The sequence below is a fragment of the Papaver somniferum genome, unplaced genomic scaffold, assembly GCF_003573695.1.
Source record: "Papaver somniferum cultivar HN1 unplaced genomic scaffold, ASM357369v1 unplaced-scaffold_35, whole genome shotgun sequence".
Classification (NCBI taxonomy): Eukaryota; Viridiplantae; Streptophyta; class Magnoliopsida; order Ranunculales; family Papaveraceae; genus Papaver; species Papaver somniferum.
In genome coordinates this window covers 2,752,111-2,767,793 of record NW_020645971.1, presented here as the reverse complement: position 1 = coordinate 2,767,793, position 15,683 = coordinate 2,752,111, and the positions used below count along the sequence as shown (strand labels likewise).

The 15,683-nt window shown below is 37.3% G+C and overlaps 1 protein-coding gene across 1 annotated transcript; it reads right to left on the bottom strand.

Annotated features, from left to right (window-relative positions):
• Window positions 1-9,165: 9,165 nt before the first annotated feature.
• Window positions 9,166-11,142, bottom strand: LOC113342238. Its single transcript, XM_026586840.1, has one exon. The coding sequence runs from the start codon at window positions 11,140-11,142 to the stop codon at window positions 9,166-9,168; it is 1,977 nt and encodes a 658-aa protein (XP_026442625.1).
• Between the last annotated feature and the right edge of the window lie 4,541 nt (window positions 11,143-15,683).

Here is a 15,683-nt window from a genome sequence, read left to right as displayed (position 1 = left end):
GACTGAATGACATCAAGAGTTGCACAAGCGCCTCTCAAAAACTTCCAATTCTGGGCTGCAAGACTTGGATGGATTTATTTGCGCCAAATAAGAAAAGCGCCAGGAAACGTGTTGAACTTGTTGCGAATCAAATCTTTGGCTGAGCTCACCGTAAACAGACCCTTGCAATCAGGCATCCATAATCTGAGATCATTACCACCACTTGGAATAGGCAGATCATCCAAAACAACCCAACAGCAAGCATTCGCTCCAAATGCGTGTTAGGAAAATGCCAATGGTTATTAGACAAAACGCTACTAACCTGCACAGTTCTGTCCAAGCTATGATCATTAAGAATGTCAGCAAAACAACGCTCAGAGTACCATGCATCATAATACAAAGAAGTTGTGCGGCCATCCCCCAAGAAAACCCTTGTATTCGACTCCACCAACTTTTAAATCTTCCTAAAGAATAGAAGACTTAACCCCTTTAGCTTTGATACAACCATTCCTACCAAAAACTTTGGCACGAAGAAAACCATCCCATTTCCTCTTAGAAGTACGAATATTCCACCAAAGTTTCATGATAAGAGCATCATTCATAGTAGACATACGAGTTAAGCCAAGGCCCCCTCCTCAAAAGGACAACAAACTTTGTCATAAGCTACTACCACTGCACGACTAACATTAGAATCACCCGTCCAAATAAAATTCCTTATAGCTCTTTCACATTGCAAAAAAATTTGCGAGGCCATTTGTAAATAGCCATGTTGTGAATAGAACAACTAGAAGACAGATTTAACAAGCACAATACGATCATGAAAAGATAAAGAAAAACCTTTCCAACCAGCAAGTTGGGATTTTATCTTTTCCACCACATTAGAAATATGGCGATATCTTATCGTACCTGGCATAATTTGAACTCCCAAATATCTGTCTGTAAAAGTGGCAACGGTCATCCCCAAATAATCAGCAAGGTAAGTATTTCTACTCAAAGAACCACCACCATAATAAATCTTGCTCTTTTTCCTACAAACCGTTTGACCAGAAGCAGTTTGATACTTTCCCAATAAATCTACAAGGTTATGAAGACTTTTCAAACTGCCTTTACAAAAAATCATAATGTCATCAGCAAAGAAGAGATGAGTAGGAGAGATACCACCTCTTGTAACCATATGAGACATCTTCTTATCATGAAAGATCTTGGTAATATTTCTTCTAAGAACATCTTCAATCAAGACAAAAACCAAAGGAGAAAGGGGATTTCCTTGACGCAAACCTCTATTAATTTTGAAATAATCCTCCAGACTGACATTCAAAAGAATAAAGATTCTAGCAGAATTCAAGATATTAAAAATCCAAGAGCACCACTTCTCAGAAAAACCATATCTACAAAAAAACTTCCAAAACAAAAGCCCAACTCACCGTATCAAAATCCTGAGAAATATCAAGCTTGAGACCAATATTACCATCTTTGCGCTTAAGGTGAAGTTCATTAACCATTTCAGAAGCCAAGCTAATATTTTCATGGATATTACGCCCTTTCAAAAACGCAACATGTTCCTCAGAAACAAGATTATCCAAAACACTGCCTAGCCTAGTAGTAAGAATCTTAGTAAAAATTTTAAAGAAAAAATTATTAAGACCAATAGGCCGAAAATTACGAAGAGTATTTGCACCTCTCACCTTGGGGAGCAAAATGATTAGGATTGAATTGATTCCATTAGGGATATGACCAGTCTCCCAACAAAAAATAATAGCCTTAATCAAGTCTTCTTGAATAATATCCCAGCATTGGCGATAGAAACAACCCGAAAAACCATCTGGACTTGGAGCACTGTCAGCCCCTAAATCAAAAACAACTTGTTTGATTTCCTCCGGAGAAGGAATTCTGTCCATGGCAAGACTCTCCACCTCTGAGATACTAGGATTTTCATAATCAAATAAGGTAAAATCATAGTCTAACTCCTGGCCATTGAACTTATCTTCATAATATTGCACAGCTTGATCACGAATTTGGTCATAGTCTGAAATAGTAGTACCAGCAGCGTCTACCAATTCATAGATAGTATTAGCACTTCTTCGAATACGAATGCTATTATGAAAGAAAGTATAATTGCTTGAACCCTCCACAAGCCATTGATTTCTAGCTTTTTGTTTAAGCATCGTGTTATGCTGAAGACGCGTTTCACTTAGCTTAGACATAGCATCTTTCATAAGGTTAAGATTAGTAATATCATTAGGATCCTCATCCGAACGAAGAGCAGCAACTTCAAACCACAATTGATCTTGCTTCAATCGGGAATGAATATTACCAAAAACCATAAGATTCCAATCTTTGATCACACCTTTAAGCCTCTTTAAACCATAAGATTCCAACTTTCATTGACCATGCGAAAGAAATCACCGTGCAAAAACCACATTTTCTAAATACGAAAAGGAGCTATCATAGTCCTTGGAACAGCAAAAGGATAACCTAAGAGAGTAGAATGGTCGGAAACTTCTCTAGGAAGAGCTTTACACCGTCAATTCTCAGATCTTGCAAGCCAAGCAGCATTAATAACAACACAATCAAGTTTACTAATAATTTTGTCAGAACCCGACTGGCTATTAGTCCAAGTGAATTTTGTACCCAAATAATCTGCTTCAAAAAGATTATTGTCATCTAACCAATCTGAAAATTCATTGATAGCTGAAGTTCTTGGCTCAAGACCTCCCTTCTTTTCATAAAGACGAAGAATATAATTGAAATCACCCAGAACAAGCCATGACGTATCATTATCTTGGAGATAAAGTTGCTGCCAAAGTCTTCTTCTAGTAACTTGAACATAACTAGCATGAACAAAAGAAATATGCACTCCTTTAACCTCAATAGTAATGTCTTGTTTACTTCTATTGATTATAGAAGGACTTATTGAATTCAAATAACAAACCCAAATATTAGTAATACTATTAGCAGTAGCATTATGAATAACATGAGAAGAAAAACCTTCAAGATGAAGTATGTTACCAAAAGCAACCGAACAGTGTACCTTTGGTTCCACAAGACAAAAAATATCAGGTTTGAATTCCCTTATTAACTCCCTAAGTTTACATTGAGCTGCCTCACGAGCAACCCCATTAATATTCCAAAAGAGAACCCGCATATTAAACCTTGGGTTTTTGAGGTTTAGTTAGCTTTACTTGATTAGAAGTATTTGAGGAGGACTTGAGTCTTGGTGAAGAACCATTCCTAGCACGGATTCCCAAATCAGTTTCATCTTCCGAATCAGACATAACATCATTATCTTTTAACACATTAATTTTGTTTTGAAGAGCTATCAATTGTTGCTGCTTAGCACGTTTAGCCACTTCGTCAATCATATTAATGTCACGTAACTGATTATTGGAAGATTCTCCCACATAATTTGCACCCAGGATGTTAAACTTGTTGTGAGATAGTATTCAAAACTAGTTTCAAGAGCGTCACACACCGGTGTTGGAAAAGATGATAAAGGAATCCTACCAGGATTAGGAAGTTTACTTCTAGCCAATTCAACATTCCCACCTGGCTTAGTATTCAAAGCAGAAGTACTCACTGACTTTGCCTTGGTAACTAAAACTGAATGCATCAGTTTAGCTTGTTTGGCTCTTTCAAACTCCGCTAACGCACTATGCAAAACAGCTTCGGAAATAGCTAAATCATCTTGTAACTGTTGTCCCTTCTCAACAGTGCCTCCAACGCTCACAACTTCATGATGAACAATATGTTGAGTTGGACCTTTTCGATTTCTTCTGCCATTCTTCTTATTAGTTGCAACTTGACATGCCGAATTTTGGTCACCTTGATGAATAACAAGAGTCGAAGCTTGCTGAGACGCGTCAACTGAAGAACTAGCTTGCTACGACGTACCAGCTGAAGCACCATCTTGTTGAACTGGCGTAACATGTTTTTTCCTACATTCTGCATCAGAGTGTCCAACAATTTTGCAATTTGAACAATATTTCGGTTTCTTTAAGATTTCAAAAGGATGCCAAAAGTTACGACCACCCACTTCAACATGAACCGAATTAGAGTTGAGCTTTGAAAAATCGACATCGATCAAAACAGAAGCATAATGACCATATCCATGGTTTAGGGTTCTTTTGTCCACTACAATAGTGTTCCAAGCGATTTACCTAGAGATAAAAGAGTTTTCTCAACCCACATCTCAACTGGTAGCCCTGGAAACTTGACCAACATTGGATGTGCATTATTTGTCAGCATCAAAACCTGGGTACCATTCAATCAAACGTAAGGGATGTTGATTCACAATCTATGGATCTTTGTTTCCATCTCTATAAATCTTCGCCTTGTCTTCCTGAGTAGATAACTTGATTATGAATAAACCACGATTCATGGGGATGAAATGAACCCTAGCTTCGCCCAAGTTCCATTGTTGTTCCAAGTTGTTTGTAATATCAGTAAGCTTATCACCTTTGAGATCCAACCTCCCAATGAGACTGAATCTCCATATTTGACAACCTTCCTCATAATAATCATGAGGGATTACTACTGCTGGTATTCCATCTTTGGTAGTAGGGTTTGGAAGAGAATTAATATCAATAGCCGTACAAACATGGGTTTGTTTATTTTGTCCCATAACAAGTTCAGCGAAAGTTAATTTTTGATGACCTAAATCACCAACGGACTGTTCCCCCATCTTGATCACCCAAGAGATGAATCAAGAGGAAGCGCGGAAAATAGGTTTTTGAAAAAAACTAAAACTTCCAAAATCGCCAGAGCAAAAATTAGGAGAGAGAGAAAAGTTCAAAAGAATACTTCAAGAAACTGTTAAAGTTCGAAAACTTCGGATTAAGGAATACATGGTTATGTAATCTAAACTCTTATTCCAATCATTGAGACATTCTCAGAGGACGTTATATAGCCGTTATTCACAGACCGTTTCGCGTCAGAGCAATTCTCAAAGTAATTGAAACTTTTCATGACTTTCGTCACTAGGTGAAGATACACTTGATCAAAGCGAAACTCTTTACCAACACACGATTTCGAGAAAAAGATAAGTAGTGAATACTCAGATCGAAATGTCAAATGTGTATGATCCAGTCTATATAGCATACGATTTTTTGTCTCATAAGAAGTAGGAGATAGAATAGATATACTTTTGAGTGATAGATAAGTTCAAGTCTCCATATACCTTTTTGTTGATGAATTTCCACGGTTCCTTGAGTAGATCTTCGTCGTTGTATGATGAATCGCCATGAATTCCTTGAGATCCACGATGGCATGCTTCTTAGACTCGTATCTAGATAGCAGCGATCTGAGAATTTTCATCACAATGTCCTTTTCAGGAATAGTTTTACCCGATGCAAAATATGCAATAACAATTTCATATTAAACTCATCAAATGTTTCTTCATCTGCCATACGAAGGTTCTCCCAATCGGAATTAAGGTTTTGAAGCCTAGCATCCTTTTCACTGGAGTTTCCTTCAAATACGGTTTCTAAGATATCCCAAGCATCTTTATATCTAGTGCAGTTTGTCACATGATGCTGAAGATTTGGGGTAATGGCATGTATGATACCATTCAAACCGTCGGAATTTTGCTTTGCAGCAGTTCAACAGCGGTGTGTTCACCAATAGGTTTGGGAACGTTTACATCACCAACTTCCACAAAAGGAGCATCATAGCCATTAACAACATATACCCATGATGGAAAATCACGCGATTGAAGAAAATCTCCCATAACAATTTTCGACCATAATTAATTTGAGCCATCGAAGAAAGGTGGTACGTTAATAGAGATAACACCTCTGTCCATAGAGTCATATCGCTACAAACACGGACTTGTTAGGTCTTAAACGTGTTTGCCTGCTCTGATACCAATTGAAAAAGCGGGGGTCTAACAACACCACCCAATATTTTTCTTAGCAACCTGTATGGACAAACTCCAATATACTTTTTATGAGAATCAACTAGACAGTTAGACTCAATGAATAAAAAGATATATCAAAGAGTTTATATCTCAATCTCTCGATTTGATCTTTACTCAAGCAAACGGAAATATGTGAGTCTTTATCAAAGAGAGATAACTTGGACGGTACGAAAGACCAATGTCCAAGTATCAATCAATATCAATCAACAACCAAAGGTTGGATTTCCAATTGATGATCTTTAACGCACAACCTGTATTATTTCAATTATATAAACTATAATGCGGAAAAGAAATAACACAGACACCAGAAGTTTTGTTAACGAGGAAACCGCAAATGCAGAAAAACCCCGGGACCTAGTCCTGATTGAATACACACTGTATTAAGCCGCTACAGACACTAGCCTACTCCAAGCTAACTTCGGACTGAACTATAATTGAACCCCAATCAGTCTCCCACTAATTCAAGGTACAGTTGTACTTCTACGCCTCTGATCCCAGCAGGATACTGCGCACTTGATTCCCTTAGCTGATCTCACCCACAACTAAGAGTTGTTGCAACCCAAAATCACAGACTTGATAATAAACAAATCTGTCTCACACAGAAAAGTCTATCAAAGGATAAATTTGTCTCCCACAGAAAAACCCTAGGTTTTTGTTCTGTCTTAAGATATAAAATCAAGGTGAACAGGAACCAATTGATAATCCGGTCTTATATTCCCGAAGAACAACCTAGATTAATATATCACCCCTCAACAATCCTTCTTGACTACACAAGCGGTTTTTCGAGGAATCACAAACAGTGAGACGAAGATGTTTGTGACTTCTTTATCTTGCCTATCGGAGAACTCTCACGATCTCAAGCCAATTAAAGATTGTACTCGTACAATAGAAAATGCAAGATCAGATCATACAACTACGATAAAAGTAGTATCGGTCTGGCTTCACAATCCCAATGAAGTCGTTAACTTGGTTTTAGAGAAGAAAACCAAAGGTTAAAGGAGAATCTACTCTAGCGAGCGCACTAGTATTACACAGACGTGTGGGGATTAGTTTTGCATAATGCTAGATGTCTCCTTTATATAGCCTTCAAATCAGGGTTTTGCCTTAGTTACAAACCAATCTATATTCACGTTAGATGAAAACCTGATTTAGATTCAAGTTAATATTTCTCAACCGTTAGATCGAAAACTTAGCTTTTCACACACACTTTGGTAGATGTTTACTGGGTTTGTGAAAACCGTGCCCAAACGTGTACGTGTATGTTGGTTCAACATAGTAACCCAAAAGGTTAACCATATGAGCAATTCATATTAACCTAGTTCTTCTTCACCATAACTAGTTCAATTGACTCAAATGAACTAGTTAGAGAGTTGTTCAATTGCTATGAGATCTTATGTAACTACACAAGACACAATTGAAACAAAGATGATTCGATTCGATGAATCGGCTTACTTTATAGCCACGGTTTGCATAAAGCATTCCTTAGTAATTTAAGTTTCATGTTCAGAGAACATCTTTAGATCATAACCACTTAAGCTCACAAACAAGTTCGCGGACTTAAGGAAACCGGCAGAGTTTTCCAAACTCAACAGAAAATCTCGGCAAGGAGACTTCCGCCAGTTCGCGGACTAGGTTCGCGGACTGAGTTCGCGAACTAAACACGCAAACGAGTTTTTTGGAAAATCCCAGCAGAAATTCTCGGTAAGAGAACTTCCGTCAGTTCACGGACTTAGTTCGAAAACTGAGTTCGCGGACTTGGCAAAGCCAATTCCTCCGGTTTCTCTCAATCAACAAAGTTCGAAAACTTCTTTATTTTTTAAAAGTCAAAAATTTGTATTAATAGATAACAAATTTACAAAAGATAATTTTCAAGAAAAGAGGTCACAGCGACCCCAAAAACTTGCAAACTATTTAAACCGAAAATAAGTAACATTTGGATATTCAAATGAAAGCAAAAATTCAGTTCTTCCTTCGTAATGTATGCCCTCCTCATTTCCAAGTAAACAACCTCTTTTTGCCAATGCATCCGCCGAGAAATTCGCCTCCCTGTAGGTATGAATAAATCTGATAGCATCATAGTATCCGCAAACTGACCTCCACCTTTGTAAAGCAAACCAAGGTAGATTGTTATTCTTCAAAGCATCAAAAACACTTTAAGAGTTAGACCGTACGCAAATGCGCCTGAAAACCCATCTTACATCCCACTCCATCACCATAATAATGCCATAAATTTCAGCCAAGTAGTTAATTGTAACTCCAAGGCCAATAGAAATTGCTCCAAGAACAACACAACTTGCATCACGCGCCACAACTCCCGCACCTGCAACCCCTGGATTGCCTCGCGCAGCTCTATCACAACATAGTTGGATTTTATTCATCTCCGGAGGCTGCCAAAAACATTCAATTGGCTCAAGTATCTTGACTTTTCTATGCTGCATACGGAAAAAATAAAGAATAACCACGTCTTCCGCACTATTTTTCATGAAACCCTTCAATCTAACAGCATAGTCTTGAATAGGCTTCAGTACTCTCTTGTAGAACATACTCCAGTTTGCCTTCTTGTACTCAAACACCGCCTTGTTGCGAACTTCCCAAAGTTCAGTCCTTATGACGAGATTTGCAAGCAGCCAAAGGTCTCGCACCATAGCACTCCTCCCCTTTGCTGCTCTGACAGAAACCACAAGATTTTCATTAGCAACTAAACCAAAAATATCATTAATCCAATTCCAAGCTCGGCCAGCAAAGCTGCAGTGAAATAGGACATGGTTATGCGATTCTACTTCAACTCCACAAAGGCTTCACTTGTTAGCTAGTTGAATTTTGAACCTGGACTGAATGACATCAAGAGTTGCACAAGCGCCTCTCAAAAACTTCCAATTCTGGGCTGCAAGACTTGGATGGATTTATTTGCGCCAAATAAGAAAAGCGCCAGGAAACCTGTTGAACTTGTTGCGAATCAAATCTTTGGCTGAGCTCACCGTAAACAGACCCTTGCAATCAGGCATCCATAATATGAGATCATTACCACCACTCAGAATAGGCAGATCATCCAAAACAACCCAACAGCAAGCATTCGCTCCAAATGCGTGTTAGGAAAATGCCAATGGTTATTAGATAAAACGCTACTAACCTGCACAGTTCTGTCCAAGCTATGATCATTAAGAATGTCAGCAAAACAACGCTCAGAGTACCATGCATCATAATACAAAGAAGTTGTGCGGCCATCCCCCAAGAAAACCCTTGTATTCGACTCCACCAACTTGTAAATCTTCCTAAAGAATAGAAAACTTAACCCCTTTAGCTTTGATACAACCATTCCTACCAAAAAATTTGGCACGAAGAAAACCATCCCATTTCCTCTTAGAAGTACGAATATTCCACCAAAGTTTCATGATAAGAGCATCATTCATAGTAGATATACGAGTTAAGGCAAGGCCCCCCTCCTTAAAAGTACAACAAACTTTGTCATAAGCTACTACCACTGCACGACTAACATTAGAATCACCCGTCCAAATAAAATTCCTTATAGCTCTTTCACATTGCAAAATAAATTTGCTAGGCCATTTGTAAATATCCATGTTGTGAATAGAACAACTAGCAATGCCAGATTTAACAAGCACAATTCGATCATGAAAATATAAAGAAAAACCTTTCCAACCAGCAAGTTGGGATTTTATCTTTTCCACTACATTAGAAATATGGCGATATCTTATCGTACCTGGCATAATTTGAACTCCCAAATATCTGTCTGTAAAAGTGGCAACGATCATCCCCAAATAATCAGCAAGGTAAGTACTTCTACTCAAAGAACCACCACCATAATAAATCTTGCTCTTTTGCCTACAAACCGTTTGACCAGAAGCAATTTGATACTTTCCCAATAAATCTACAAGGTTATGAAGACTTTTCAAATTTCCTTTACAAAAAATCATAATGTCATCAGCAAAGAAGCGATGAGTAGGAGAGATACCACCTCTTGTAACCATATGAGACATCTTCTTATCATGAAAGAGATTGATAATATTTCTACTAAAAACATCTTCAATCAAGACAAAAATCAAAGGAGAAAGGGGATCTCCTTGACGCAAATAATCCTCCGGACTGCCATTCAAAAGAATAAAGATTCTAGCAGAATTCAAGATATTAAAAATCCAAGAGCACCACTTCTCAGAAAAACCATATCTACAAAAAACATCCAAAACAAAAGCCCAACTCACCGTATCAAAATCCTGAGAAATATCAAGCTTGATACCAATATTACCATCTTTGCGCTTAAGGTGAAGTTCATTAACCATTTCAGAAGCGAAGCTAATATTTTCTTGGATATTACGCCCTTTCAAAAATGCAACATGTTCCTCAGAAACAAGATTATCCAAAACACTGCCTAGCCTAGTAGCAAGAATATTAGTAAAAATTTTAAAGAAAAAATTACTAAGACCAGTAGGCCAAAAATTACGAAGAGTATTTGCACCTCTCACCTTGGGGAGCAAAATGATTAGGATTGAATTGATTCCATTAGGGATATGACCAGTCTCCCAACAAAAATTAATAGCCTTAATCAAGTCTTCTTGAATAATATCCCAGCAGTGGCGATAGAAACAACCCGAAAAACCATCTGGACTTGGAGCACTGTCAGCCCCTAAATCAAAAACAATTTGTTTGATTTCCTCCGGAGAAGGAATTCTGTCCATGGCAAGACTCTCCACCTCCGAGATACTAGGATGTTCATAATCAAATAAGGTAAAATCATAGTCCAACTCCTGGCCATTGAACTTATCTTCATAATATTGCACAACATGATCACGAATTTGGTCATAGTCTGAAATAGTAGTACCAGCAGCGTCTACCAATTCAGAGATAGTATTAGCATTTCTTCGAATACGAATGTTATTATGAAAGAAAGTAGAATTGCTTGAACCCTCCACAAGCCATTGATTTCTAGCTTTTTGTTTAAGCATCGTGTTATGCTGAAGACGCGTTTCACTTAGCTTAGACATAGCATCTTTCATAAGGTTAAGATTAGTAATATCATTAGGATCCTCATCCGAACGAAGAGCAGCAACTTCAAACCTCAATTGATCTTGCTTCAGTCGGGAATGAATATTACCAAAAACCATAAGATTCCAATCTTTGATCAGACCTTTAAGCCTCTTCAATTTATAAGAAAAAATAAAATCAAGAGACCCATGAGCAAGCATGTTCCAACTTTCATTGACCATGCGAAGGAAATCACCGTGCAAAAACCACATTTTCTGAATACGAAAAGGAGCTATCTTAGTCCTTGGCACAACAAAAGGATAACCTAAGAGAGTAGAATAGTCGGAAACTTCTCTAGGAAGAGCTTTACACCGTCAATTCTCAAATTTTGCAAGCCAAGCAGCATTAATAACAGCACAATCAAGTTTACTAATAATTTTGTCAGAACCCGACTGGCTATTAGTCCAAGTGAATTTTGTACCCAAAGAATCCGCTTCAAAAAGATTATTGTCATCTAATCAATCTGAAAATTCATTGATAGCTGAAGTTCTTGGCTCAAGACCTCTCTTCTTTTCATAAAGACGAAGAATATAATTGAAATCACCCATAACAAGCCATGACGTATCATTATCTTGGAGATAAAGTTGCTGCCAAAGTCTTCTTCTAGTAACTTGAACATAACTAGCATGAACAAAAGAAATATGCACTCCTTCAACCTCAATAGTAATGTCTTGTTTACTTCTATTGATTATAGAAGGACTTATTGAATTCAAATAACAAACCCAAATATTAGTAATACTATTAGCAGTAGCATTATGAATAACATGGGAAGAAAAACCTTCAAGATGAAGTATGTTGCCAAAAGCAACCGAACAGTGTACCTTTGGTTCCACAAGACAAAAAATATCAGGTTTGAATTTCCTTATTAACTCCCTAAGTTTACATTGAGCTGCCTCACGAGCAACCCCATTAATATTCCAAAAGAGAACCCGAATATTAAACCTTGGGTTTTTGAGGTTTAGTTAGCTTTACTTGATTAGAAGTATTTGAGGAGGACTTGAGTCTTGGTGAAGAACCATTCCTAGCACGGATTCCCAATTCAGTTTCATCTTCCGAATCAGACATAACATCATTATCTTTTAACACATTAATTTTGTTTTGAAGAGCTATCAATTGCTGCTGCTTAGCACGTTTAGCCACTTCGTCAATCATATTAATGTCACGTAACTGATTATTGGAAGATTCTCCCACATAATTTGCACCCAGGATGTTAAACTTGTTGTGAAATAGTATTCAAAACTAGTTTCAAGAGCGTCACACACCGGTGTTGGCAAAGATGATAAAGGAATCCTACCAGGATTAGGAAGTTTACTTCTAGCCAATTCAACATTCCCACCTGGCTTAGTATTCAAAGCAGAAGTACTCACTGACTTTGCCTTGGTAAATAAAACTGAATGCATCAGTTTAGCTTGTTTGGCTCTTTCAAACTCAGCTAACGCACTATGCAAAACAGCTTCGGAAATAGCTAAATCATCTTGTAACTGTTGTTCCTTCTCAACAGTGCCTCCAACGCTCACAACTTCATGCTGAACAATATGTTGAGATGGACCTTTTCGATTTCTTCTGCCATTCTTCTTATTAGTTGCAACTTTCCAATGCCTAATTTTGGTCACCTTGATGAATAACAAGAGCCGAAGCTTGCTGAGACGCGTTAACTGAAGAACCAGCTTGCTACGACGTACCAGCTGAAGCACCATCTTGTTGAACTGGCGTAACATGGTTTTTCCTACATTCCTCGTCAGAGTGTCCAACAATTTTGCAATTTGAACAATATTTCGGTTTCTTTAAGATTTCAAAAGGATGCCAAAAGTTACGACCACCCACTTCAACATGAACCGAATCAGAGTTGAGATTTGAAAAATCGACATCGATCAAAACAGAAGCATAATGACCATATCCATGGTTTAGGGTTCTTTTGTCCACTACAATAGTGTTCCAAGCGATTTACCTAGAGATAAAAGAGTTTTCTCAACCCACATCTCAACTGGTAGCCCTGGAAACTTGACCAGCATGGGCATTGTTTGTCAGCATCAAAACCTGGGTACCATTCAATCAAACGTAAGGGATGTTGATTCACAATCCATGGCTCTTTGTTTCCATCTCTATAAATCTTCGCCTTGTCTTCCTGAGTAGATAGCTTGATTATGAAGAAACCACGATTCATGGGGATGAAATGAACCCTAGATTCGCCCAAGTTCCATTGCTGTTCCAAGTTGTTTGTAATATCAGTAAGCTTAACACCTTTGAGATCCAACCTCCCAATGAGACTGAATCTCCATATTTGACAACCTTCCTCATAATAATCATGAGGGATTACTACTGCTGGTTTTCCATCTTTGGTAGTAGGGTTTGGAAGAGAATTAATATCAATAGCCGTACAAACATGGGTTTGTTTATTTTGTCCCATAACAAGTTCAGCGAAAGTTAATTTTTGATGACCTAAATCACCAACGGACTGTTCCCCCATCTTGATCACCCAAGAGATGAATCAAGAGGAAGCGCGGAAAATAGGTTTTTGAAAAAAACTAAAACTTCCAAAATCGCCAGAGCAAAAATTAGGAGAGAGAGAAAAGTTCAAAAGAATACTTCAAGAAACTGTTAAAGTTCGAAAAATTTGGATTAAAGAATACATGGTTATGTAATCTAAACTCTTATTCTAATCATTGAGACATTCTCAGAGGACGTTATATAGCCGTTATTCACAGAACGTTTCGCGTCAGAGCAATTCTCAAAGTAATTGAAACTTTTCATAACTTTCGTCACTAGGTGAAGATACACTTGATCATAGCGAAACGCTTTACCAACACACGATTTCGAGAAAAAGATAAGTAGTGAATACTCATATCGAAATGTCAAATGTGTATGATCCAGTCTATATAGCATACGATTTTTTGTCTCATAAGAAGTAGGAGATACAATAGATATACTTTTGAGTGATAGATAAGTTCAAGTCTCCACATACCTTTTTGTTGATGAAGTTCCACGGTTCCTTGAGTAGATCTTCGTCGTTGTATGATGAATCTCCATGAAGTCCTTGAGATCAACTACACTTTTCTATCCTAGTCCGAGACTTAGCTATAATAGACTAGAAATCAAGACTCATAGTTTTGATCACTAACATTGACAAACATGCTTGATATAGCAACGCATGCGAGGTCGACCGAGCTATGCTCTAACAATCTCCCCCTTTGTCAATTTTAGTGACAAAACTATTAATACATATGGAATACAAAAAAGATAAACTTTAGTGGCTCCTATTCCATAGTCTAATCTTCAACGTTCCTTGAAATCTTCGTCCTTCCAAGTACTCCAATGATCCCAAAGGTTGAAAGTTTAGCACCACCGTTGTTGAAGATCCATATCTATAACAATGAGAGAAATCGAGATTCTCGATCACTATTATACAGTGTCATAGTATCATTATGTAACATCAAATTCCAATTGCATCACGACTTTAACAACAATAATATGGTGATATGTATCACTACCCCTTAGTCAATACTCCATCTCGATCATGGAAACCACTCCCCCTTACACAATGATCCTAAAACCATATGTATTTGTAGTATGAACTACATTATTTCTCCCCCTTTTTGTCAATAAAATTGGCAAAGGTAAAAGAACGGGATCATAATGAAATTTCCACAAGAGACATTTCATAGACTAAAAGAAAAAATACATACCAACTTAATTTAGATGCAATCATAAAGCCGGAGCTAAATGCATTCATCAAGGAGTTTTAAGATACAAGATAACCCCTATAAAATTCCACAGCCGCACACCCCGCAAGATATTACCATTAAGCACAAGTTCAAAAGAACTCTCCTCCATTTGATGTCATTCCCGAAAGAACAACAAGAGCGACCTTAATTTCGAAAGAAAAGAAGGATTTTTTAATTGGACACCAAAAACCATGGAAATGATTTCCAAAACTCAACCAAATTAATCACAAGTAAACCCATGATTAATTTAATTGGAATACGCAACTAAATCAAACCAAAAAAGTGATCAATTTAATTGATTGTTTTCAACATAAGAAAACTCACAGAGCTACAACTAAGATAACCACACGGAGATGGTTACCTTAATCGTTCAAATACTCAACATAAGGAAAAACTTACGGAACATACGACTACATCAACCAATAGAACATGATTAGTATAGCCGTTCATATACTCAACAAAAGAACTTGTGGAATATATGAAAAACTTCAACTAGATTAATTACAAGAGAACCTATAATTAATCTAATTGGAATACACAACCAAACTAATCACCGAAGCAATCAATTTAATTGTCAAACGATTTTGCTCGACAAAAGAAGACTTTCGGAGCAAATAACTAAATAACCAATCAAGATGATTAATTTAGTTCAAGAATGCTCAACATATAACATCTCATGGAGCAACCAACAAGGCCAATATTAATCGACATAGTTGTAAGGTGCTCAACATAAGATACACAATGGAGCCTTCACGGTAAAACATAACAAAATGGATCAATGAAGATCAATACCGTGGATAACATACAAGGATCTATTCTATTTTCCATAACTATTTGCATAACGACATAATAGACTTTATCCTTGTCAAACAAAAGATTTCATCCTATTTTCCATCAAATAAATGACTGCACAGGCATAACTTTTGTAATTGTCAAAAGTCCGTTCGTCCTTTCATCAATACGAATATCAATTTATGAACGACTTTACTTTTGACCCAATATGGGACCTTCAAGTTTACGGACGCAAACAA

Coding starts and splice junctions, on each gene's coding strand:
- LOC113342238 (XM_026586840.1), bottom strand. CDS start 11,142: ATGTGGTTTTTGCACGGTGATTTCCTTCGCATGGTCAATGAAAGTTGG.